The sequence below is a fragment of the Channa argus genome, chromosome 9 (assembly GCF_033026475.1).
Source record: "Channa argus isolate prfri chromosome 9, Channa argus male v1.0, whole genome shotgun sequence".
In the NCBI taxonomy this organism is placed as follows: domain Eukaryota; kingdom Metazoa; phylum Chordata; class Actinopteri; order Anabantiformes; family Channidae; genus Channa; species Channa argus.
Genome location: NC_090205.1, coordinates 18711756 through 18736727, shown reverse-complemented (window position 1 = coordinate 18736727; position 24972 = coordinate 18711756). Strand labels below are relative to the sequence as shown.

Here is a 24972-nt window from a genome sequence, read left to right as displayed (position 1 = left end):
TTCATTTTGCTTATGTGAAAAAATACAGTAAATTAACCTCTTCACACTTCGCCATGCCATTAATGTTACGGTGACTATTTATTAATAATTAAATGGCGCAATCTACTAATAATTTCTAAGCATACAAAGCATACAAAGAAAATATATATTTCGTAAGGGAAAGACTTTATAATAGCTTTACTTCGCCAACATCTGCCAACACAATTCAAGCCACCATACACTCGTATACTGAAACAATCCAATGTACTTAACTGTATAATTACTATTTTGACATTTTGTACTACAGTTTTTAAAGGCAATATATAGTCAAAACATCTAAATTTCATTGGATTATGCGTTAACATTTCTAGAAGTTGTTTAAATTATTGTGTTTACGAAGAGCCCGTGAAGGAATCATAAGACAAGCTAGCTCTCTTAGCAAGCGTGAAGCAGCTAACATGGGCTAGCCCGTGCTGCGAGTGGTTGAGGGCTGTTGCTGCAGGTGGGAAATTATTTATTGTTTATGGCATTATACGTATCCATTAACCCATGTTTTAAGTATTTGATGAAAGAGGACCATTGTTCAACCCGTCCTCTGTAGTCACGTATCAACCACGGGAGACAAACGCTGAGAGGTAATGTAATGTTATCATTTGCTAATATAATATTATCCACAGAAAGTAATTAAATGCTGTATTGTCATTTAGCGTATATGCCGTGAGGCTAACGCTCCATCCCACGTTAAATGGTAACTTACATGTTGCTAAGAGGCTTGTGCAATTATTTAATTGTTGTTGGTAGGTTTTTATTTAATTCGCTCATAAGTTATTAAATGCTTAACATACTCTCATTACAAACTCCATAAAAGCTTGAATAATTGTGTTGTGAATTAATGTTCCGTGTTAAAGTCAAAGAAACTTGTGAGATCTATTGCTTACGCATTTCTTGTACAAACTACAGGTATATTTTGAAAAGAAGGCAAAGCTGCTTAGAAATCGGGACGAATCTTTGGACTTGGACTCATGTTGATAAAGTGAAATCCACAAAAAGGTTTGTTTTGATCCAACACTAGACTGCTATTGACTGACTCCTACCCAAACACTGGGTCAGAGTAAATAAGGAACTGTACTGTGCCACTGGATAACTACATACAAACCTAGTTATGAATATTTCACACTGGCCTGCCCTTTAATTCAAGGAAATGTCCAGAAATGAGCAGCTTGGCAATTACACCAAAAATTTTCCCAGTCTGGCAAATTGACTTCTTTAACTCGTCATAGTTACCTCTAGAAGTAACAAAGTACTGAAAGAGAAATGGTTTAAAACTCTCAGCTGCTCATAAGAACCCTTATACAACAAAAAGGCAGCAGAATATTGGGTTCTCTTCCAGGGAACACAAAATGAATATAGAGCAACCCCAATAAGCCTTGCTTTACATAGGTTCATAACTAGGCATAGTTAGGATATGGCAGATAAATAATAGCTAGGATATGGCAGATAAATCATCTACTGTCCGTACTTGTACCCACAAGCAGAAAGACAAATACACTTTTGCCAAAATGGACACCTGTACAAATAATGGACCTGAATATCTCTGGGTTACTAAAGCTCAAACCTCTTTGTACTACTCTTGTCTTTATTGCTGCAGATGGGAGAGATTGAGAGCCGTGCTCTGGGTCGAGTAACAGTGTACTCCATCCAGGGCTGCTCACACTGTGTGCAGGCTAAAGCTGCTCTCGGGCTTTTAGACGTACCATTATGTGACGTAGATGTGGGCAGGCATCCAGAGCTGAGGGCCAGGCTGAAAGAGCTGACAGGATGCAGCACAGTCCCTCAGATCTTCTTTAATAATGTTCATGTTGGAGGCAACGATGAACTGCAGAAATTGGTGAGAAGGGGGAGAAACCTAAAAAGAAACTCTTATCCCATTGAAAATTGGTCTAATGTATGTTTTTTTACTAAGATATTTCTTGTTGCATCTAGCTTTGTTTCGAATTGCGTGCAACAAATTCATTCATTTCTTCCTTTCAGGCTCCTGATGAACTTCAGAGGTTGGTGTGTCTGGTCAAGGAAAAGGCTCTTCCAGCAGATGCTCCACCTCTACCAGAGGACAGTCAGTCAGAGGACACAGCTAGAGAGACTGATGGAAGTGAGAAGTTATCGTAATTATTGAGTTAATGCTTCCACCAGACTATTTACCAAATCTAGTGCCATTTATACAGCGTAGTGAAATGTTTTCTCATTTGGTTGATTGTGCAATATTCAATCACTCGTTCGACACAAGATCTGTTTCAGGTTAGTTTGGGATGCATTGTCAACCAAACTGAGGGGGAAACACTCTTCATTTGAGTTTAACTTGTGAACTGTAGTAAGAGCCATTGTCTAACAGCTGTGGTTATAAACAAAGAAGCTTTCATCCAGCATTCAAAGTGAGAGTCAACCAGAGGCAGCAGTGCTGGCTTTGCATAGTCATCTTTGTCTGAAGATGAGCCAAGAACACAGTGGTTATAAAGTAGGGCTGGCACGATAGTATGTTTGGGTAACAGCAGGTTATGTGTGGATGATCCTCTCATGTTGCTAATGCTAACACAGACAGTTGATACAGGAAACTAGATACTCTGGGTGAGCTTGGCAGCACCCGGCTGCCCCACAGATGTGATTATTGAGCTCCCTGCAGTGTAAACGGAGTCTGTCCTCTGGGGCACATACACAGCTGTTTGTGTTAGCTTTGATCCAGTATTAGCAACCTCATTGTAAGTAGTAACAGGTCAATATCAATCAGCCAGACCATCCTGTAACTTCTGCTCCTACTGCTAAAGTAAGTGGCCATAGCAGCAGGAGTTTTTTACAGATCCACTTAATGTTATAAATATACTTTTTTTTTAACAGCATAGTGTTATGTTTGACACCCCTTGAACATATGTTCAAATAGAAAATGATCTAATTGCGGAACTTTGTGCTCATAAAATATTCATTCTGATGCAAAAAAAACAAATTGTGTGTATAGAAAACATTTAGGTTAGAGCATAAATTACATTTTGTTTCTCCATGACACCTTCCAGCCTCCACTAGTCAAAATGTAAAAAAAACAAAAACAATTAGTTACAATGCACCTTTTCCCCAAAGGAACACCATGTTTTTACCTCACATTATATATTCACATTATAAATTTCTTCCTCCAAAACATGTCTTTCTAAAAATGTAAAGCAGCTGTATGACCTGACAAAGTTCAGGTGATCTTTTCCTCACCACACAGATATTTTTGTGCACATGCTGGACTTAACATATTATTTCTTGCCTGTGGAGTGAACATATGTATTTTGGTTTGTTTGTACATGTGTGACTTGGTGTATTTCCCTCACAGAGTTACAGAGCGTGTGAGAGACACGAGTTGGTAGACCTGGGAGAGGACCTCGTACATGGCATTGTGACTGGCAGTCATGGGAGGGGGCTGACTATACAGTAAGAGCTTCTCAGGTGGTTAACTGGCTGCAGAAAGAGAAGGTCATGGGTAAAGCTGTAGACTCAGTGATTTTGTAGGAGTTAGGAGAACAGTCTGGAAACTCACTAATTTATCTCAGAATGTCTTGATTCAAGTATTGTTTAATCCGAATGTGTCACCCACTGACTGTGGCCATTTGTGGGCTAGCTAGGGCTAAGGATTGTAATACTGTTGCAGAAAAAGTACGGCGTGTGTGTGTACAGTAGATGTGGGCAGGGGGATTGCAGGTTTGGAGAAAGGAGAGAAAGTATGGGCACATTGTACAGGCTGCTGGAGGATGAATCCAACCCTCAATATAACACAGACAGCAGTTTGCAGTACCCTACAGGGTAGGTCACGACAGGCTTTGGACATTCCAGTTAGCGGTTAACCTTCCAATCCCGTCCTGCAACTCTCTAACCTCTATGATGGCTTTGATGATGTATGATCATGGAAGTCTATTTCTGACTTTAAAGTTACCTGTAGTAGTCATAAAATAAAAATCGTGTAAAGTCCAGTTACTACTTATTACAGCACTTTCCAATACAAGGTCCAGTCTCCAATTGTAGATGGTGTTTGTTCAGTTGTCACATTTGCTGCCATGTAAACTGAACAAAATCTACCTGCTCACGAAGTCCAACAAATACGAATTGAAAACAAGCAAACGCTAAAAAGTGGATGTTAAGGTTTTTCATAGGTTCAACATTATGCTGCATGTTTGTGTGTGTGTGTGTGTGTGTGTGTGTGTGTTTATTTGTTTGTTTATTTATTTTTATTTTTTGGGCAATGTGATCTTGTATATAAAGTGTTTCCCAATTGACTCTTTTTCCAGCTTTTCCAGCTTCCAGGTTTTTTTGGGGGGGGGTTGGTATTGATGCGTAATGTTTGGCTCTGTATTGTTGTATTAGTATCTCTTGCATCCCTCTTCTGGCTGACTTACTAACTAATCTGTGCTGTGCTATAGACATTATCACACTGAGTGGTGTTATGCTTGGCTGTTTTTCTCTTTATCTGCAACGTCTTTCTCCCACAGTAATGTTTTTAAAAATGTGTTCTACATGAAGGTTAGCCTGATTCTTGCTCTCACCAATCAGATATCAGTTTGATTTATATCACCACTAGCAAAAACAATTGACAGCTTCAGACATTAACCATCTCTCTCTCCTCTTCTTTCTCTCAGCTGCTGAGCTCTCTTTGCTTTTACGGGAGATGATACTGAAATTATTCTCTGAGCATCTCTCTACTGATGGCACGGTAATTTTCTCATTGGCTACAGAAGGCTTCTGACTCCCTGAGTGTTTTCATCTGTACGAACGTCGGGTTTGTGACTGCAGGGTTGTTTATGAAAGTGCACGTGGAGTGTGTGCTGTGCATTGTGCAGGTTATTTGTTCCTCCATAGAAAAAGCAAAGGGATGCACAGGTTTTTTTTTCTTCGCTGTCGTCGTCCAAATAGTAGTATTATTATTATGTTATTATAATGTTTTTTGTGTGTGAAGGCATTTTTACAGGAGAAATAAGGTGTATGTATGTGTTCTCCTTGCTCCCACAGTCTGTGGACTACAAAGGCCTATCTGTGAACCCTGCATTTGAGCGTTACTGTGAGTTAGCCATTCAGTTGCAGAGGGTGGAGCTGCTTTCCCTGAGTCGGGAGGAGAAACTGGCCTTTTTCATAAACATCTACAACGCCTTGGTCATCCACGGGTACTTGCGCCTGGGGGCTCCCACCAACATGTGGCAAAGATACAGGGTAGGATCACATAGCTGCACTCATAGTTGCCACACTGTTTTCCAAAACTACATGTCCAGTCTTACCACCTTACAATAAGTCCCTATAGAGTTCCCTTACAGGTGTTCCTAGAACCCCCAAGACCTTAAAATGATCTGGTGTGCTTTCACTTACTGGGCACTTTATTAGGTACACCCATACAATTTAATGCAATCTAATACAGCCCTCTTCAATGACTGTACGTACAGTATTATCATGCAAACTTATGGGTAAGTGGAAGTATTCAGTCTTATATTTCTTTACTGAAGTTGAGGGTGGGCACTTTTGAAAAAAGGGAAAGCATTTCATTAAAATCTATATATCTATGTCCTGTTTTATAGTTCTTCAATTATGTGAGCTACCTGATTGGGGGAGAAGTGTTCACATTACAGGACATTGAGAATGGCGTTCTGAGGGGGAACAGAAAAGGTGTTGCACAGCTCAGACGCCCCTTCTCCAAATCGGACCCACGGCTACAAGTATTGATTCTATGTATTTATAGCTGCACATTTCATGTTTTCAGCATCTACACTCGTTAGTATTGATGATTTAATTTCCTATGTTGTCCACTAGGTGGCTCTTCCTGACGCTGAGCCACTCATTCACTTTGCCTTGAACTGTGGTGCTAAGGGCTGCCCCCCTATTAAAACATACACTCCACAGGTAAGGGGATTCCAGAAACACTCAATGTACATTTATATGTTTTCTTGATGCACACCTTTTACATCTTAAATTTACTTCTGTTTCATCTATATGAACAAAAATGGCTTATTTGACCTTGTGTTAATTTAATGGAGCTATTGTTTATGCAGTTAGATTTATTAAATAGTGAGTTCAGCCAAAATCACGGAGATTTAAAGAGCACAATAGAGTAATAGATTAAACTCTTGTGGTGTCCTGATATGTATTAATAGCCCATTCGTTACACTGTTATGCCATCTTTAGACCTGTAGGTATAAATTAAGTATTGTTCAGGCTTCATCTTTGAAAATAACGACCAGACATTGTGAGTTTATATCAGTAGGTGATAAATGTTTCCAGCAGGGCTTGTGATAGAGCACATTTCTTGGTGCTAAGTGAGTGAACCAAGAAAACATACTATTTTTCAATGGTAAAAAGCTTTGTTGCTCATGTTGTTTGTGACCCTGCATAACTTTTAGCCGACCTTGTCAATTCTGAAGAAAAAAACCCAAATTGGTTTATTTTAATGAGAAATTTAAGGCATGTGACACTCTTCAATTACACATCATATGCGGTAATGAGAGCTAAGAGCTTGTTTGGTGTGGCATGAAGTTTGATCTACTCGAACTTATCAGGACATTGACAGCCAACTCCGCACAGCAGCTGAAGCCTTCCTGGAGAACGACAATGGCTGTGTGGTGGATTCTGGGAAAAGAGAAGTGCGACTCAGTCAGATATTCAAGTGGTACAAGGCTGACTTTGGAGGCACTGATGAGAAGGTAGAGTTAACGGCAGCTGCAGACACAGCATCCACTTTTGATACATCAGTAATTTTATTTAATCGTCATCGTTTTGATTGTACACATTTAAATTTTGTTAACCTTACTGTGTGTTTGCTTCCACTCTGTCTCTCATAGCTGCTGAAGTGGGTGCTGGATCACATGGGTGACTCTCCGAAGAAGGCCAGCTTGCAGGGTGTCCTTTCTGCTGGGAAGACCAAAATCAGCTTCCTCCCCTATGATTGGAGCTCCAACAGCACACACTGAACACACAAATACACAGACGTTTAGCTTTAAACAGTTTCCTTACATCTGTCCACTTAATGCTGGGTTGCATCTACTTCCAGAAGGTTGGCAACCCCTGGTCAACTGCAGTCCACTGCTACCCAGTCGTGCTAATATATTATGCAAAACAGACTTAGAACTAGGCTTATTATAACTATACTTTGACGTTTTGTTGGTTTTAACTCATTCCAGTCTCAAACAAGCCATAGCAAAACGTTTGAACTCACAAAACCGTGTAGTGAACTGAAAAAAAGCTGGTCCCTCCTTTCAGCAACATTTGCAATCTAGAGGATGATGTTGGCATTCTACAGAGCAAAAAAAAAAATCCTAACTTCTTCTTCAGTTCTAACACTTAAAGGAAATGGATATTAAGGATATCCTGAAAATACTGATTGTGGCTGTAAAACCACATATAGTTAGCTTTTGAAGATTTACCTTTATTACTTTTTTAACCAGTGGGCAGTTACCCATTATCAAGCACTTTATCACTGGACAAATGCAGTCTCGTAAGGGCATGCTGTCGGACCATGTGCAGGTAGTGTACCAGAGTAGCAGCAAGAGGCTGGTAATCTCCCAAGGGCCATGCTCACCACCACTTAGACTTAAATTTTAATCCTAACCTCTGATGCTATTGTGCTTCTCCTGGTAATCATGTGAGCCTATATCATATTCCATGTTTTTGACTGACTGTGTTTTAAACAGTCATTTAGTATTTCAATTATTTAAATGTTTATCAAAATAACACAATTTGGGGATGCTCTTTGACACTTTGCATGTTTATCGTTACCTTGGAATGCTGCTCAGATACATTTGTACTTTTCTCACCAAGAAAAATATTCTTTGATGGTTTATATAAAAATAATCTGTTTCTGCAGTATTCTAGCATGTCAGGAGAAACAAAAAAAAACCTCCTAACCCTGCCTTGAAAAATTTTGATTACCAAATCATTTGTTGTAAATGCAATTAAATGTAGCACTTTTAGGTTATAGGTTGTCAGCTTTAGTTTCTCACCTAAAAGACCTTTTTTCTGTTTCATTTGGTCTTAAGCTTTTTCAAGATTCATTTTTCAAATCATTACATTATCTCCTCCTAAGACAGATTTTATGTTAATATTTTTGGGCTCAAATGAAAATATTCTGATATTTGTGTCTTCCATGTAGCACAAAGTAAGATAGCACTATCACAAAAAAGTTCAGCATATTTTATGGAGCCATTTTCACATTCTGCATATTACAACTGTTTCCTTGTATTTAAAATACAAACTAAACCAAAGCAAATGGTTAAATTTGGATGTGTTAAAACTGGAAGGCATGACATACTAGATCTTGAATGCTGGTCTGTAGCAGGACCACTTATTTGTCCTTTCTTTGTCTGAAAGCTTAGCTTTAACAAATTGTGAGAACTAAACAATTAGACATAATAGAATACAACCCTGTAAATTCTTACTATTACGGCTGGTAAATCCAGACGTAATTAGACTGTCAACTAAAATGAGCAATACATTTAAACATTGCCCAGTTTTACCTGACTTCACTTACTCTTTGAATACAAGCCTTTAGTGACATGTGTTTCATTTGCTTCAATAGTATTAACTCTATTACTGGGAAATTAAAACAAAAAGGGAAGATGTTTTGTGGGCTAATGTGAGAACAGAATTTATAGACTTATACTGACAAGTCTCATTCTTTTGTAAAATTACCTCATCAGGAAAATAACATGCAAAACATTTTAAACTGGCAATTCTAAATGTCTATTTCCCTCTGTTCTGGTCATTAATAAAGCAATATGTTTATGTACAGAAAATATGCAATGCAGTCTGCCTAAACTACAATAAAGTGTATGCTGTATTGAGTCAGTCTATTTTACTGTATCATCTCACTGGATTTAACCTGTTCTTTGAAACAAGACAGTGGAGGAACAAAAAACACCAAAACAATATTTGGTTGTTCGAGTATATAAATATATAAAAAGACTTTGATTCATCATTTGTTTATTCAAACAAATGTATCAGTGTTTCTTTAAGAAAAATAGATCAGAAATACTTATTACCTTTACAAATCCAATCTATTGACATTTGTACATATAAATATGCAGGTTTAAGTGCACAATCAAAAACATTACATTTAAAAAGGTTAATCAATCAACCATCTCAAAATTGTACACATATCAACCAACCAATGTAAAATATTCTACATAATGTAATGCACAATCATTGAGTTAAACAGAAATTAAAAAGCAAACTGGTACTGTATTATTGATGTTTACCTTTCCCTCGGTCCAACACTGATTTAGTCTTGGCACTGATAAAATTGAAAATAATTCATGTGCTGTACAGGGAATTAATGATTGTGAAGGCAGATTTACAGACAACTGGACCATGTTTTTCATGACTTAAATTATTTATCTCATACCATGATCAACAGATGCAAGGAAACCCAATTTGCCTAACGAAAAACAGCAGCCCATACACAATCCCAAAACACCCCCTCTTATAGTTTTTAAATTTGCTGTAAACTTGTGTTTGTGGGATTCAGAATTAACAGTGGCAACAAATGCAACAAAGACCAAAGCTCAGAGTGTTAGATGACTTATTTGGAAGACTACACATGCTAACTGGAGGTGGCAGCACACAATCAGATTTCACCATCAGTCACCATGTTTTACAATAGTTAATGCAACAAAAAATTGCACTCTTTGGACAAAATAGTTTTTGAAATTACAAGCTGGAGCTGTTAATGTTGCCTTGTTTCAAGCATCATGTAACGCACAGCTGAGGGGGCAAAATTGCAGATTTGTCTCAGATGAAAAAAACAAAAACAAATGTAATTCCTTATTGTTTTAATACTGCAAAGCCATGACTGATCTGACATTTAGTGTTATGCAAGCTACACCCAAAATAGCATTAATGAATCAGATCAGACAGACCTGAACTCTGTCAGCTTTAAATATTTTCTTTAACCTATTTAGAAAAAACTTACAGACTGAATTAAGTTTGTCAGTATTTGCAAATGAATAAGCTTAAAAGTCTGGTTGAAACATGTATAGTGGCGTCAATAATGGCATTCTATGAATGCAAATACATTGATGGGATTCCAAATGACAGTTGCCAAAACATGACAATCTCTTCTTATGATTCCACTACCCACGTTGACCTCAATAATAAAAACACAGTAGAATTATCGCCGTTCGTATAGTTTCACTCTAAAATAAAAAGATATTATAACCTTGTAAAAGTAGAATTCATAGCAGACCCACCATATTAGATTGAATTAAATAACACAGGTTGTCATAGTGTTATGCTTGAATGGTGTATAGTGTTCTGTAGTAGTAGTAGAACTGTGCTACAGTATAGTGAGTCCAGCATATGTGTTTCAGTCTTGGAATTCGGTACCCTAAAAACTGAAATACTGTGATCTGTGGGAAGTTATTTTATGGCTATATGTTGTATGTTTTTATAACCAATAAATATCATATCATATTAAGACTGACTGATTTATACCATTGTTTTACAAATTTGACAAAGTGCACACTCATGTTTTGAAGAACAAACAATACATTTTAAGGTAATCACTTAAAATTAAAGTCATAATTATTGCTTCAAAGGGTCTATTAATAAATAAAATCATCTAATTAACCATCATGGCATATAGCTTTAAAATCCAATAATTTAACCAATAAAAATGCAATTTCAATTTCCTGGTTTTCTGCATAAATTGGCCATATAATGAAATCTGATATTCACAAAAGTATTAAACAATAATTGTAGACTAATAAAATAGTCATAATCTTTGGTGTATTTATTGAAGACACCCATTATACATTCAAAGTAATGGTAAAAATTAAAATGGGAACACTAGGCTTCTAGCCTCTTTACATCAACTGGAGTTGGTAAGCAACCTAACCTAGTCCAAACAACAACAACAAGTCAAGAGGTAATACATATTGTATACCTGGAGCTACTCTCCATAAAAAGAGGGGGTCTGTTTAAAATCACTCCAAAAGGCACAGAATGCTCAGTGAGGTGAAAAAGAATCCTAAGCCTATTTTAGACATGAACTCTAGAGAGTGTCAGGAGGATCAGGTCCTGAAATTGTCTGGACTGACATTGCCTTTCAGACTTGTAGCGAACATCAGAAGATTGTCCTTGTTAGATGTGTTCTCAGATGTTAAGAAATATTCCATGTAATTGGGCACTTCGAGCAGGGGGCAGAACATGGCGCAAAAACAAAGCTGCAGAAGTGACGGTGTTTTGCTTTGTAATCTGGTCATATAACACAGAATCTCATGCTGTTCCTTGTATTTGTTTGAGGATTTCCATGTCTGCCCTTATCGTTGTCCTTCCAGATCAACATTATTGTTGGGCTGAATGAATGAGTCACCTTCGGGTGTTTGTATTTGCCTGGTTTCATGGCAATCGAAGGGAATGGACATAATTAACACGCCCACTCACTCATGTTGAATTCTCCAGAGTATTACCTCTTCTGTTCACAAATAACTTCGGTTGGAGATAATCCGGACTTTGCACTAGGGAGCGGGCTGCGTAAAATCAGAATAATGTCATGACCAAAAGACTACAACTTGTAGACAGATGGAAGGTAGGGTTGTTTGAGAAGAACATAGCAGTACATATAGTATCAAAAGACAATCATGTACCAACAAGAAAACATCATCCTAAAAATGAAGCACGGTGGAGGCAGCATCATAATTTGAGGGTGCTTTGTTGGGTCTGGACCTGGGGTGCTTGCCATTGTGGGGGGGGGGGGGGGGGGGGTACCAAGGTATCTTAGAGGATACTGTCAGGCTGGCTGTCCACAATCTTAAGCTAAGAAGAAGCTGGGTGATGCGGCAGGACAAAGTAATTGTACTACAGAATAGCTTCATAGACACTAAATCTGCCTTTTGGAGTGGCCCTTACAGAGCTTAGACCTCGAGCCAATAGACTTGCTCGAAATGACCTCGAAAGAGCCATTCACACTAGACGTGCCAACAACATATCTGAGCTGAAGTAGTTCAGTAAGGAAGAATGGTGCAAAATTTCTCCTGAATGTTGTGCAGTTCTAATCTACAGCTACAGGAAGCACTTACTCGAAGGTATTGCTCTCAAAGATGGTTAACCCTGTTATTAAAACGCTGTTGTCGTTACTTTTCCCACCACTGCTTTGTATTTTGAATAGGTGTGTTTATTTAAGACACTAAAGATCATATATGCTTGTGTTATCAGCTTAGAAATGTTGTGCTTGTTTAGATTTGGGACTCTGGGGAAGATCATGTCACATTTCATAACCAATGTATGCAGAAAACCAGGAAACTGGAAAACATGCCATTACAGGGGCGACTGTGGCGCAGGAAGGTAGAGCGGTTGTCCACCAATCTCACAGTTGTTGGTTCAATTCCCACGTGTCAAAGTGTCCTTGAGCAAGACACAGAACCCCAACTTAGTTGCCAGCTGCATAGCAGCTCCACCATCGGTGTGTGTGTGATTGTGAATGCGAATGGTTGAATAAGAAGCAGTGTAAAGCGCTTTGAGTGAAAAGCGCTATACAAGTGCATTCGCATTTACCATTTACTTTTTCTTGCGACTGCAAGTATTGTATCTGAGCACTGAGAAAGGGTTCCAGTATTCATTTATGCTGGGCTTGCCCTGAGCCAGGTACCACGGTATGCTAGTCAATCCAGTTGCACTTCCTCTTCACACACTACTACCCTAACCTACAAGAAACGAAAAAAAAAAAGAAGATTCCGTGGTTTAAGTAGATTGTATTCGCAAATCAATAGCATGATAGGTTAATAAATCAGTAAATTAAGAATACTTACTATCATCATCTGAATCAAAGCCAAAGAGTGCAGAGCAAGTATTTAGGGCTTGGTGTTTTTGTAATTCTTCCGAGCTGCCAAATGAGGAAAGACATTTGTCACAGCGATGTCTGATCTTCTGCTTGGAGACAACCTCATCCACTGGCTGCTCCTTCTCTGGAACAGGCTCCTTCTTTTTCTTATGGCTCCAGTAAACAGGTTTCTTAGGGGCAACCTCATCAGTAGACCTCCTCTTTCGCATTGAGAGCAGGGACTCATCCAAGTAGGTGGAGGGTGGCGGCCGGATGAAGGGGGCTTTAACAAAAGTGGCATAAGAGGGATCTTCAGGTCTAAAGGTTTTGTGCTCAGTGATGTGTGGCTCTCCCAATTTCTGCTGGACTCCCTCTGCCAAAGTGGACAAATCCTCAACATCTCTTACATTTAAGGGGTCCAACTCAACTGGCATTCTTTTTCGACTTTTCTTACTTGGAGCTGTTGCAGCAGCACCAGTATGGGAATTGGAGATCAATCCCGTGGAAACTGTTTGTGTCACATGCTCAAATCCATTTATAGTGTTTTTGTCTTTGTCTTCTAAATTCTCTGAATTGGGTAGGTCTTCACCATGGGTTGGGATAGTTATTCCACAAGCTTTTTCTTCAAGTTTGATAATTACCCCAAGACCCTCAACATTAGAAGTCTCAACATGATCAGGAATGGGACTGCCCTGCTGGCCTTTTTTACACTGCAGCCATATTTCCTCAACTTTCACCCTCTGCTTCCACGGTGCTTCATCATTTTGGTTCAGTTTCGTGGGTCCCAGCTCTAACTCCTCCTTTTGAGGTGCTGGGATATAGTGCCTCCATTCATGGTCGTAGAGACCCTGAAGGCTTGAGAATAGCTTCTCACAGTCTGTAAAGGGACACTGGGGTTTGAAAGGCTTATGGGTACGGACATGGTCCTTTAATTCCTGTTGTGTCAGGAAGCGCTGGTCACACTCTAGGTGGTAGCAGAAGTGCTGGAGAGGAGTGTCATGGAGTTTCATGTGATCCTTATAATGCGGGAGCAACTGGAGCTGCCTGTTGGACAAAAGTACAGTAAGCACATTTACTACAGTAAGGGTCAAAATTACTAGCCCCCCCAAGCACCATGGAACATTACCTTGCATTTTTGCCCAATGTTTTTATCATTTATAAAAGTTAACATACTTAAACAGTTTGCTTCTTAACAAATGTAGTAAAATTTGAAGTGGTCAAATTATCGTCCCTCATATGAGTTTGTGCATATAAACCACACGTCAACAATCAATCAGCAATACACCTTTTTAAAGGAATTAGGGAACTGCTGAATTAGGGAAGTGCTAGTGGCACTTGGACACTTGATTAAGATGTACTACTCTTAATTTGTTGGCAAGAATTTCATCATGCTAAAAAGTTAAGAAATCACTCTAGAACTCAGATATTCCCTTAAAAACAAACTTGGGCAGAGTCAGAGGTCCAACATTTTAAAAACGTTTGAATATCATAGACATGTCAAAGAAAGTTCTGCTGCTTCAGGCAGAAGGAAGCTTGTTTAAATGCATGGGATGTGTGGCAGTAGCTCAAGGTTAATGATTAAAAACAAGCAATTTGAATTACCTGTAAAGTTTGCCACTAAGATCAACCATAGGAGGTAGCTGTCAGAAATGCTACACTGCTGACTATTAATTGTCAGAGGGCTTATGATTTTGGCCTTGTCATTTTTGTTTTTTCTTGTTTCAATTCAGTAGATCTTAATATCTTAATCAAGATGAGTGGAGATTTTGTCTTTGTTCATTTCAAAGCAATTAAACTATATTCACTTGTGGTTACAGTAATAAACTGTATAAAACAGTTTCTGTGAAAACAGTTCACTGTCCAATACACAAAGGTAAGTTAACGCTGTATTATGCAAAGAAGAAGCCACATGTGAAAACAATCCACAAATGCCGCCCTGTTCTCTGGGCCAAATCTCATTTGAAATAGTCTGAGGCAAAATGGAAAATTGTTCTATGGTCAAATGAATCAAATTTTTACTTTTTTTTTGGACACCATAGATGATGTTTCCTGCAGACTAAAGAGGAGAAGGACCATCCAGTTTTTTTTATCTGGTGGTATGGGGTTGCATTAGTACCCATGGTGTGGGAAGCTTACACACTGGAAAGGCACCATACATGCTGAAAAGTTAATGTTTATGAGCAACATTTGCTTCCATCCAGAAAAAGAGAAGGTCTTGCATATGTCAGCAAGATGATGCTAGAGCACATATTGCATCCATTACAAGAGCATGGCTTCACAGGAGAGTCGGGGTGCTGAACTGGCCAGACTGCAGTCCAGATATTTCACCAATATGAAACATTTGGTGCATCATAGAACAAAAAGTCTGGCAACAAAGGCCAGGACTGTTGAGCAGCTAGAATCCTGCATCAGATAAGAAAGGGACAACATTTCTCTTCTAAAACTCCAGCAACAGGTCTCCTCGTTTTCCAGATATATACAGACAGCTGTTAAAAGAAGAGGGGATGCTGCACAATGGTAAACATATCTCAAACATATCTAAAAATATCTCAAGTTTCAACATCTGAAATGTTGTTTATCTTCTATTGTGAATAAAATAGAATGAGAGTGAGAATGAGAGTATATGCACACAATTATCAGTTGCAGTATGTAAAAACGCTCATATTGAAGTTGAAGGTGCTGCAAGTTATTCTGGGATGCTTGATACTGTATAGCTTACCTGGGACAAAGAGTGCACTTATGCTTAGTCCAATCAAAAGTCTTTTCCAACACCTTTTCTTCTTTAAGATGGCATTTCATAGCATGCTTTGTTAGTGTGGTGCCGATTCTCAAGAATACCCTATCACAGGACTCAGAGGGGCACAACTGATATGTGATTTCAACACCGTAGCCATTTTCTCCTGCTGGCTTCTCCGTCTCCTCTCTTTCTCTGTCTTTCTCCGTCAAAGGATTTTTTACAATCACCAGGCCATCTTTAATGACTACCTGTTCATCCTTGAAGTCTACCTGCCTTAAAATGCTTGCATCAGGGTCCTTAGACTTCTTATGAAGCACATTCGTCTTTTTGATAAGGGTGCGGAGATTCCTGATAATTCTTTCTTCCCTCTTAAGGCTAGACACTTTAGTTTTTCCTCCAGGTTTCTGTTCAATAGTTACCTCATTAGAAATGTAAGTCTGATTTTGATCCTCAGGCTGGTTATGTTTTTCTACATCATCTACAACTCCATTAGCAACTGTAGTGTCCTTCGTGCAAGGCTCATTTTTAATGCTTTTCCGCTTGCACATTTCATCAATGTGGTCCAGAACATGCTTTTTGGCAAAAGAAAGCTGTTTGAAGTGTTTTCCACAGAGTATGCACCTTAGTTTTCTACTCTTAAGATGTGAGAGAGCATGCCGCATAACATTTAAGCCTTTATAGTCTTTGCAGCAGAAGTTGCAATGGTGCATCAAATGGGCATACTGTTGAGTACGGAGAACTCTGTCCTTCCACGTTCTCTTGGCTTTGACCTGGAGAAAAACACACATAAACCACTAAAATCATTTCTACAAGTTCATCAGAAAAGATGGCAAAACATTATATAAAACTGACTGTAGAACTGCAGTTGATTTGAAACAAGTTATTGCTAAAGTAGTTAGTCAGTTAGTTACTGGAATGACATGTGGCCTTCAATTACAAACCAAACCAAGTAAAATCATGGTAAGCAAAGAGAAATCACTGACCTCTGACTTTGACACTGCTGTTTCTGCTGGGGGTTGGGGCTCCTGTTCTGTATCACCATTAACCCCATCTAGTTCTGAGGACTCGGAAGATTGTAGTTTCTCACCGTCAGGCTTTTTGGATTTAAGGGAGTAACTGTGCAACAACTCTAATGGACAATCAAGCAACTCTAAGGTTGGTCCATCAAGCTCAGGGTCACCTTCAATAGCAGGAAGAGTAACTGGAGGCTCACTAAGAGGACGTGCCTCATGCTTGAAACCAAGCTGCTTTAAAGAGTCTTCCAGGGTTTGTTCACGGAGACTGCTACAGCAGACCAAGTCACTATGTTCCATAAGTCCATTTTCCTTCTCGGTTTTAACTATTTCCTTAAGATGATGATCTTTTTGTTCATTCTTTGGTCCAAGTTCATTCTCCATTAACTGCTTTTCATCTTCTATGCCAAGATTCTCTTCAAAACCACACTCAGGGTGGGTAAGGAATATATCATTATCAGGGTAAGAGAGTTCTAGTTTCTGTAAAGGCTTTCTGCCCCGCTTTTTCCCTTTAACTTTGCGCTTCTTCTCCTTGACTGTCTGTACCTGCTCTGGTCTTGAAATTCCCTGCAACCATCGTTTCTTCCTACCTTTCCTTTTCAAAATTTGGCTCTTTACGCATCTAGACAAGTATTCTCTTTTGCGATTTAGAGGGAGCTTTGCAGAAGCAGAATTTTCCATTTTTGTGTAATTGCGTCTCAGGGAATACATGGTCTTATTACTCAGTGATGTGGATTTGAGATTGTATTTGAACTCTGGATCATCACCAAGGTCTGCCTCATCATCAGACATAGGTTGTTTTCTACTTCGGAGCCTTCTCCTCCATTTCCGTCTCTTCAAAAGAGCATTATTTGTAACACACATCTCCGGCTTTCCATTTAAAATTTGTTCTTCTGAAATGTCTTGGTTGACAAATGCAACTTCAGCACACTGGCATAAATTGAAACACTGTGTGCATGAATCATTTACACAATAATTTTTTATAAACTTTTCATTGCATTCATTTTCTTCTTCTTTCATCTCATTTAGAACAGCAGCCTTCATGACCTTGTCACTCATCAACTCTAAGCAATGGGTCCTGAGGGTCAGGAGATTCCAAAACTCAGGGTCAAAACATAGACGGTCCTTGAGCATCTGGAAATCAAATATGTCAAAATGTTATATTTTATAAATTACACTGCAATGCAATTTCAGTCAATATATCTTATAACAATGACAAGATTCCCCCCCAACCTGCAAAATTTGGAAACGAACACTGGTTCTGAGAGTGCTGTTGTGGGGATGTGGCTCTTCGTCTGGATGCATGTAAAGCAGACAGACAGTTCTGTAAGCTTCCAGGCTGCGTTCCTGACAGAAGACCAACAGGGCACACGCTCGACAGATTTCTAGGTCATGAGGCAACAGGAAGGCAATGGTCTTAAAGACCAGTGACCGGGTTTCAGAGTCAGCCTGCAAATCACACAGATGCAAGGCCCTGGCACACAGCTCTACACAGACCTGGACTCCTTCAGCACCCACCTGTTTAAATAAATGTACAATAATGAATAAAATAAAGCAAAGTCCTGGATAGGGGAAACAAATCAGTTTAAAGATTGCTTTTCCATAGTATGTGTAATGATTCTAAAATTAGTTTACAGTGCATCCAAAAAGTATTCACAGCGCTTATCTTTTTTCACATTATGTTACAGCCTTATTCCAAAATGGATTAAATTCATTATTTTCCACAAAACTTTACAAACAGTACCCCATAATATCAACGTAACAGAAGTTTGTTTTAAATCTTTTAAAATGATCAAAAATAAAAAATTAAAGAGATTTGAAAAAGCATACACTTGTCTATATAAGGTTCCACAGTTAACAGTGCATGTCAGAGCACAAACCAAGCCACGAAGTCCTAGGAATTGTCTGTAGACCTCTCATGGACAGGATTGTAGTGAGACACAGATCTGGGGAAGGGTACAGAAAAATATCTGTAGCACTTAAGGTCCCAATGAGCACAGTGGCCTCCATCACGTGTAAATGGAAGATGTTTGGAACCCCCAGGACTCTTCCTGGAGCGGGTTGCCCGGCCAAACTGAGCAATCGAGAGAGAAAGGCCTTAGTGAGGGATATGACAACAAACCAGACTGTTACTTTGAAAGATCTCCAGCGTTTCTCGACAGAGAGAGGAGAAACTTCCAGAAGAACAACCATCTCTGCAGCACTCAGGCCTGTATGGTGGAGTGGCCAGACTGAAACCACTCCTCAGGAAAAGGCAAATGACAGCCCACCTGGAGTCTGTCAAAAGGCACCTGAAGCACTCTCAGACCATGAGGAACCAAATTATTTTGTCTGATTAAACAAAGATTGAACTCTTTGGCTTGAATGGCAAGCGTCACGTTTGGAGCAAACCAGGCACCACTCGCCACCACATGGCCAATACCAGTGACCCTAACCACACAGCCAAGATAACAAAGGAGGGGCTACGGGACAAATCTGTGAATGTCCTTGAGTGGCTAAGCCTTGAGCCCTACTGTACATCTCTGGAGAGATCTGAAAATGCCTATGAACCTACACTCTGGTGGAGCTTGAGAGGTACTGCAAAGAATGATGGGAGAAACTGCTCCAAAATAGGTGCCAAGCTTGTAGCATCATAGTCAAAAAAGACTTGAGGCTGTAATTGGTGCTAAAGCTTCTTTAACAAAGTATTAAACGAAAGCAGTGAATACTTACGTACATGTGATTGTTTTCGTCTTTTATATTTAATATATAGATTATAAACAAACTTCTTTCACATAGTCATTATGGGGTATTGTGTGTAGAATTTTGAGGAAAATAATAAATTGAGTCGATTTTGAAATAAGGCTGTAACATAACAAAATGTGGCAAAAGTGATTCCTTTCTGGGTCAATGCATTAGAGATCAGAATGCATGCAAGCAATAGTAATAGAAAATGAAAAAAGATGATACTATGATGTGATGTCGCACCTCTGTGGTGACCAATTTGATGAAAGGGAAGACAGCTCTGACATTGGTAGCTGAGGAAGCCAGCAGCAAGCACTCGGCAAGGAAGCCTTGTCTGGAGGGATGGGCCCTAAGATGCAACCTGCTCCAGATGAACACTAAGTCCCTAAAGGAAGCAGTGGATTTCAAGTCATAAGTCTAATATTTTTTATCTACATAAGGTTATAATTTCAAATTAACTGGACAGAGAAGTACTGAACCTAATTAAGATATTGATGAATGTATACATCTAGCCAGAGGGATTTATACATCATGATATATTGAGCAAACAATGGGTAATTTACAGAATGATACAATTAGGCCATTAAAATGGCAAGGAGGTATTCCAATGCAATATTAGTGTCACGCTTTTGTCTTAAAGTCTTACATACCAGATGTAATACATGTCTCCATTGTGCAGCTGCTGGGTAAGGAAAGCTTTACACAGTGACAACAAGAGATCATCTTTTTCAACACTCTCTGTGTTGCAAATGATCTCTACTGCATCATGGCCATCCAACTCTGCCATCTATTTAAAAAACAGAAAGCATATTGAAGCACACACATTTTTAATAAAAACTGCACCAAATTGCATGACCATATATGAAGGACATCAGGAATAGAATAAACTGTTTTTCATTATTCTAATAATATTTAATGACTGCATGTTTTAAAACCCTTTAATAAAGTGCATCAGGATTCTTCATTAATATATTTGTCTATGAATCATCATCCAATGAAACTGAACATAGATGTTTTTTGGGTTTTGTTAACAATTTACCTTTCTATGTATCATCCTTTTTTATGTCCATCTCTGCCATCTAAATGGGTTTCTCATATTGCTACTCCTTTCTGCTTTGCCTGTGCTGTTCTTCTCTTACCTCTTTGAGAAGGTGTTCATGCAGTGAGGCCTTGTAGAGGCAGGTCAGGTAGGCCTGATGGAAGTACAGATGTTTTCCACTTTCACGATTTTCCAGGCAGTTTTTAGCCAGGGCCATGGCCTCCTGCATTCGTTCACAGGCCTGTAGATACCGGATCCGTAGCTCCAAGAATATTGGTAACTCTGAACTCAAGTACACCTCAACTGTAAAGGGAGTAATTGTATTAATGCTTCGCATACAGTGGTATTTCTGTACAAGTGTGCGCTCAGATTAACACACCTCCACTGAGGCCGGTGTTATTGTTTAATACTGGCCAATGACTTTGTTTAACAATTATAAGGATTTAAAATTTTAGGCATGTTTAAACAAAATTTGTTTGGCCAAGGAGAGTCAAACTTTTTTTAAAGTAACCAAAAAGTTATTTGTTTTTTTATTTTCTAACCATGACAGCAGGGAAAGCCTGCAAGACAACTTGATCAATAATCTATTAAAAAACAAAAACAGCACACACAAAGATATCATCAAACTGAAAATTATTAATAGTGCAGCCACACACCTGGAGGCGCCAAATTCTGAATTATGTTTGTAGATTTTATTTTAAATCTGCATTCAACGCAGGTATTTAGAGCAAATCAATAGAACAAGGCAAGTAACCTCCATCTAAGAGTGTGGACTGAGTGTGGTAGTGATGTGGAAAGAATACTACCTGTGATGCTCCCTATCGATAAACATTGCTTCACCTATCCATTTCTATTAAAGTGACGGTTGATGAAACAACAAATTGGTCTTATCAACAGAAAGTCTGGCCACATGAGCAGTGCACCCCATGCAAAAACATAGTGCTGTCTAAATGCATTCTGTATTTGCTATTTATTATAGGTAGGAACGTACCCTCTTTTAGTGGCAAGTCTGTCTCATTTAGGATTCCTTGCAACACTGGATTCTCCCATGGACCTCCTGCTTTGATGATCTGCTTCACATGCTGAAGGTGGATGTTCCTGTGTCGAAGGAGTTGACAGTGACACTCCTGCAAAAAAAAATAATTTCCCTCAAACGTCCTTCTCAAAACACACTTTTTTATGAGATGACCAGTTGCAACAAGGACTTTTAAGATGCTTATGTTCATATTTTCCTTCTAAAACAGTTAACACTACCACAGTTTTTGTCACCTGAAAGCAATCAAGGATGTCTTTTAAAGGCTCTTCCACAAATTCTTCTTTGCTGAAAAAAAGCATCAGTTCAAAGAAGCTCCTGAAAGACAAGACATTAGTTTTTAAAAAAACTCTTTTAAATTCAGCTCAAGCCCAGAGCCTTTCCATTACAAGTGTTACTTCCAAAGAATGGACTACGTCCACATGCACTTAAAGTTAAGTGTGAAACTTTGCACGATAGGAGTAAAACAATGCTTTTTTTTTTATTAACATAGTATTTCATGCACATTAAGCTAGTACAAATTTTCATTTACAATCAGAAGTAACAAAAAGTTTCAAGGAGTGTATAAAAATAAAGTTAGTAAAATAATATAAATTATATAAATACAAATGTTTAGATCCCCCTTAATTTTATCTAATACTCCTCTAACCCCCCGGGTATCCTCTATGCAGTGTTTGTATTCTTTCAGGTGTTATTTTAGCCCACATTTACCAGATTGCTCGGTTGTTTGCCATCTACAGCCTTCTCCAAATCTATCCAGAGATTTTCAATATTATTTAAATCTTAAATAACCTTAAATAATACATTTTAAATCACCTTAATTTTTTTTAAACCATTTCTGAATATAAGATTCCAGATGTTGCTTTGTTACAGCTGCTCCCCATGGGAAAAGTACAAAAGAAAGGAAAAACACCTTAACCACACAAAGGAGAAACCATATAGACAAATAAATCAATATAAACTACTAAAATACAGCTAAACACAAAGATAGACCATGTAAATAAGATTGAGTTTTAAATAAGATGGATAAATGTAAATAATAGTTTGTCCATTTGGACCTTCCAGTCCCCCTCCTTTTAACAAAGGGACATGACTTGAGCAGTTTAATGGCCACTGGTAGAAAAGATCTCTTTTGTTATTCTGTGGAGCACTTGACTTTGATCCATCTCTGTCTTAAAGTGCTCCTTTCCAACCTAAAGTTGATTTAATTATCATGGAGAATGCAAACTTTTGCACTAATATAATGTTTAATATTTAACTACAACTCTCTTAGTAATACACTCCTTGACCATTTGGTTAACTTCTGATGAAAGGAACGTTTGTAATAGCTGAATATGCATTAAGGTAGCACAGTGGCTGGATCTGCTGCATCACAGCTAGAAGGTCCTCGGTTCAAATTTACCCACCGGCTGCAGGCTTTCTGTGTGAAGTTTGCATGTTGTTCCTGTGCTTGCATGGGTTTCCTCTGGGTACTCTGGTTTCATCCCACAGTCCAAAGACATGCATGTTAGTTTAATTGGCAATTATAAATGGCATGTATGTGTAAATTTTATGATGATATTAAATATTGTGATGAAAAAAATTGTTTTACTCTTTTTGCCATTTTAAAGTTGGGGGACGCAAAGTTTTGCACTCAACCATAAATAAAGTAACTCAGAGAAATCAGATTGCATGGATAACACTATTCAAATGAACAACAGTTAAACCAACTGCATTCACTCATGGTAAAATGAATCCACATGACAGCAACTGTTTATACACTAAAGCTGAACTGCCATGCATTCTAGTAAGACTAACAACATATTAAGTTAGCGGGTAAAGTACTTACAACGCCAGACTGCTGAGAACATAGTGGATGTGCTGGCAGTCATCAGGGAAGGCAGCAGTAGCTTTGGTGAAACTGCAGAGGGCTGTCCGCAACACCTTCAGCTGGGGCAGAGGAACGTGCCATTGCCCTGTGTATTCCTCAACCAACTTTTTAGGAAGAACAAATAAAATGAGAAAGCAAAATAAAATTGGAAAAAAGGATATGCAATGCAACAGTTAAGCTCACATTTTCCAATAACCAAACGCTACCCATTTTATTTCATTAAAAGTAATTAGCTTTCTGTAATGCTTTCTTCATAGTTATTATTTTGTTTACAATATATGGTGCATGTTTTGTTTTAATATATTGGAGCATATAATTAATGGAGTCAAACAATGCCTTTATTGTCAGTGCACCAGGTACAATTAAGTACTGTAACTTTATAAGATTCAGTGCATGCAGTATGGTAACTAATCTAGCTTTGCTGCTTTCTTTTGCCCACAGTAGTGTGATATGTTGTAGTATTTCATGGTTTATCGTGTTATACATTAGAACTCTTAACAGACCTATGTTACGAGAGAAAGACACCTCTATGGAGTAAAGAGACAAGTTATTTAAAAGATGGAGCTCAACAGCTATTATGTATTGATCAAACACTGTTTTTAGATCAGTGTAGTGACCTTGCTAATTCGGGCTGGATATTGTTAATCTCCATGTCTTAAAAACCATGCTGAAACTTGGCTATCTAATGCTGAATGCCTACAGACGAGACACATAACTACAACAATTCCACACTTTTGGCTACGGTTAGCACCTTGTTCGATTAATGCTAACGTTAACGTAACCCTACTGTTGTTGACATTGTGTTAGCAACATACATGATGGTTAAACATCAAGTTTCCTGTTAGTGGCTATAAATCTTACTGTATGTTAGCTAACGTCATTGGGTAGCCTGAAATGGCCTTTCATCATAACCATTTATATTTATGAAAGCAGGACATGTTGTATAGTTCAAATAATTCACGTGTTAACAATACCCCTGGAGTTGACTAGCGTTAGTGAAACAGGTCGCTAAAAAACATTAGCTTTAGCTTCTAAAATGTCAGACATGGGTATCTCATATAAAGTTACACAAAGTAACAGAACCAACAATAAATTTAATGCATGTTTACATTACATTACAATTTCTGTTGTGTTTATGATGAGCTGTATGTCACGGTCTTACCTAAGCTAGCTATACAGTTGCATTAACAGAGCTAGACTGGAGGCTAACCTTAGCTAGGGGAGCTAGTAGCATAAGCCACAAACAGACACCGACCCGACGGACCACTTAATAAAATAAACTCTCACATACCTCACAAAACTCAGAGCAATAGTCTTTGCTTTTCAGAGATGACGCAGTGCTGCAATGTCTATTACACAGTGTGTCCAGAGCTAATTCAAGCCCGTCTGTTTCTAAATCACTTTCGCTGTCCGCCATACTTGATGCTGTATCCAGCGCATAGTCAAAGTTGCCGGGTTCGTAAGATAGTATCCTCCTACCCCTCAAAACAAAACCCTACCAACCTGGCAACCCCGTGCAAATATTTTAGTTTGGTTGAATAAAAGGTTAGTTTTAAAAATGTAAAAGATTATAAACAACTATTGAAATGGAACAATCGCATGGTAAATAGGCCATTGGTCGGCACAATTTAGGAGGTGAACGTCACAATGCTACAAGTTGGCTTTAGGCTTCAGTATTTAATCTTATGCAAAATGTTGAATAATTTATGTCTCCATTGCCAACAATGAGTGTAATTTACATGACATCAGTACACAAAATC

At 38.5% G+C, this 24972-nt stretch overlaps 2 protein-coding genes across 2 annotated transcripts; one reads left to right on the top strand and one right to left on the bottom strand.

Annotated features, from left to right (window-relative positions):
• The first annotated feature begins 390 nt into the window (after positions 1-390).
• On the top strand, positions 391-8822 carry zgc:152951 (uncharacterized protein LOC569013 homolog). Its single transcript, XM_067515386.1, has 10 exons — positions 391-614; positions 940-1029; positions 1628-1867; positions 2011-2128; positions 4641-4714; positions 5011-5208; positions 5568-5705; positions 5800-5889; positions 6543-6686; positions 6825-8822. Exons 3-10 carry the CDS (start codon positions 1628-1630, stop codon positions 6951-6953), a joined length of 1131 nt encoding a protein of 376 aa, XP_067371487.1. The 5' UTR covers positions 391-614; positions 940-1029; the 3' UTR covers positions 6954-8822.
• A 122-nt stretch (positions 8823-8944) lies between these two features.
• On the bottom strand, positions 8945-24642 carry LOC137132615 (zinc finger protein 654-like). The gene is made up of 12 exons (XM_067515385.1): positions 24504-24642; positions 23171-23316; positions 21579-21660; positions 21301-21436; positions 20410-20612; positions 19921-20057; positions 19514-19655; positions 17780-18064; positions 16517-17680; positions 15516-16303; positions 12786-13840; positions 8945-12680 (listed from the first exon to the last, which is right to left on the bottom strand). The coding sequence occupies exons 1-12, from the start codon at positions 24627-24629 to the stop codon at positions 12676-12678; spliced, it is 4269 nt and encodes a 1422-aa protein (XP_067371486.1). The 5' UTR covers positions 24630-24642; the 3' UTR covers positions 8945-12675.
• Between the last annotated feature and the right edge of the window lie 330 nt (positions 24643-24972).

Coding starts and splice junctions, on each gene's coding strand:
- zgc:152951 (XM_067515386.1), top strand. CDS start 1,628: ATGGGAGAGATTGAGAGCCGTGCTCTGGGTCGAGTAACAGTGTACTCC. Junction 1,868..2,010: donor ACGATGAACTGCAGAAATTG/GTGAGAAGGGGG, acceptor TCTTCCTTTCAG/GCTCCTGATGAACTTCAGAG. Junction 5,706..5,799: donor AATCGGACCCACGGCTACAA/GTATTGATTCTA, acceptor GTTGTCCACTAG/GTGGCTCTTCCTGACGCTGA.
- LOC137132615 (XM_067515385.1), bottom strand. CDS start 24,629: ATGGCGGACAGCGAAAGTGATTTAGAAACAGACGGGCTTGAATTAGCT. Junction 18,065..19,513: donor TCAAATTGGTCACCACAGAG/GTGCGACATCAC, acceptor TTATTTAAACAG/GTGGGTGCTGAAGGAGTCCA. Junction 16,304..16,516: donor CAGCAGTGTCAAAGTCAGAG/GTCAGTGATTTC, acceptor GTTTTTCTCCAG/GTCAAAGCCAAGAGAACGTG.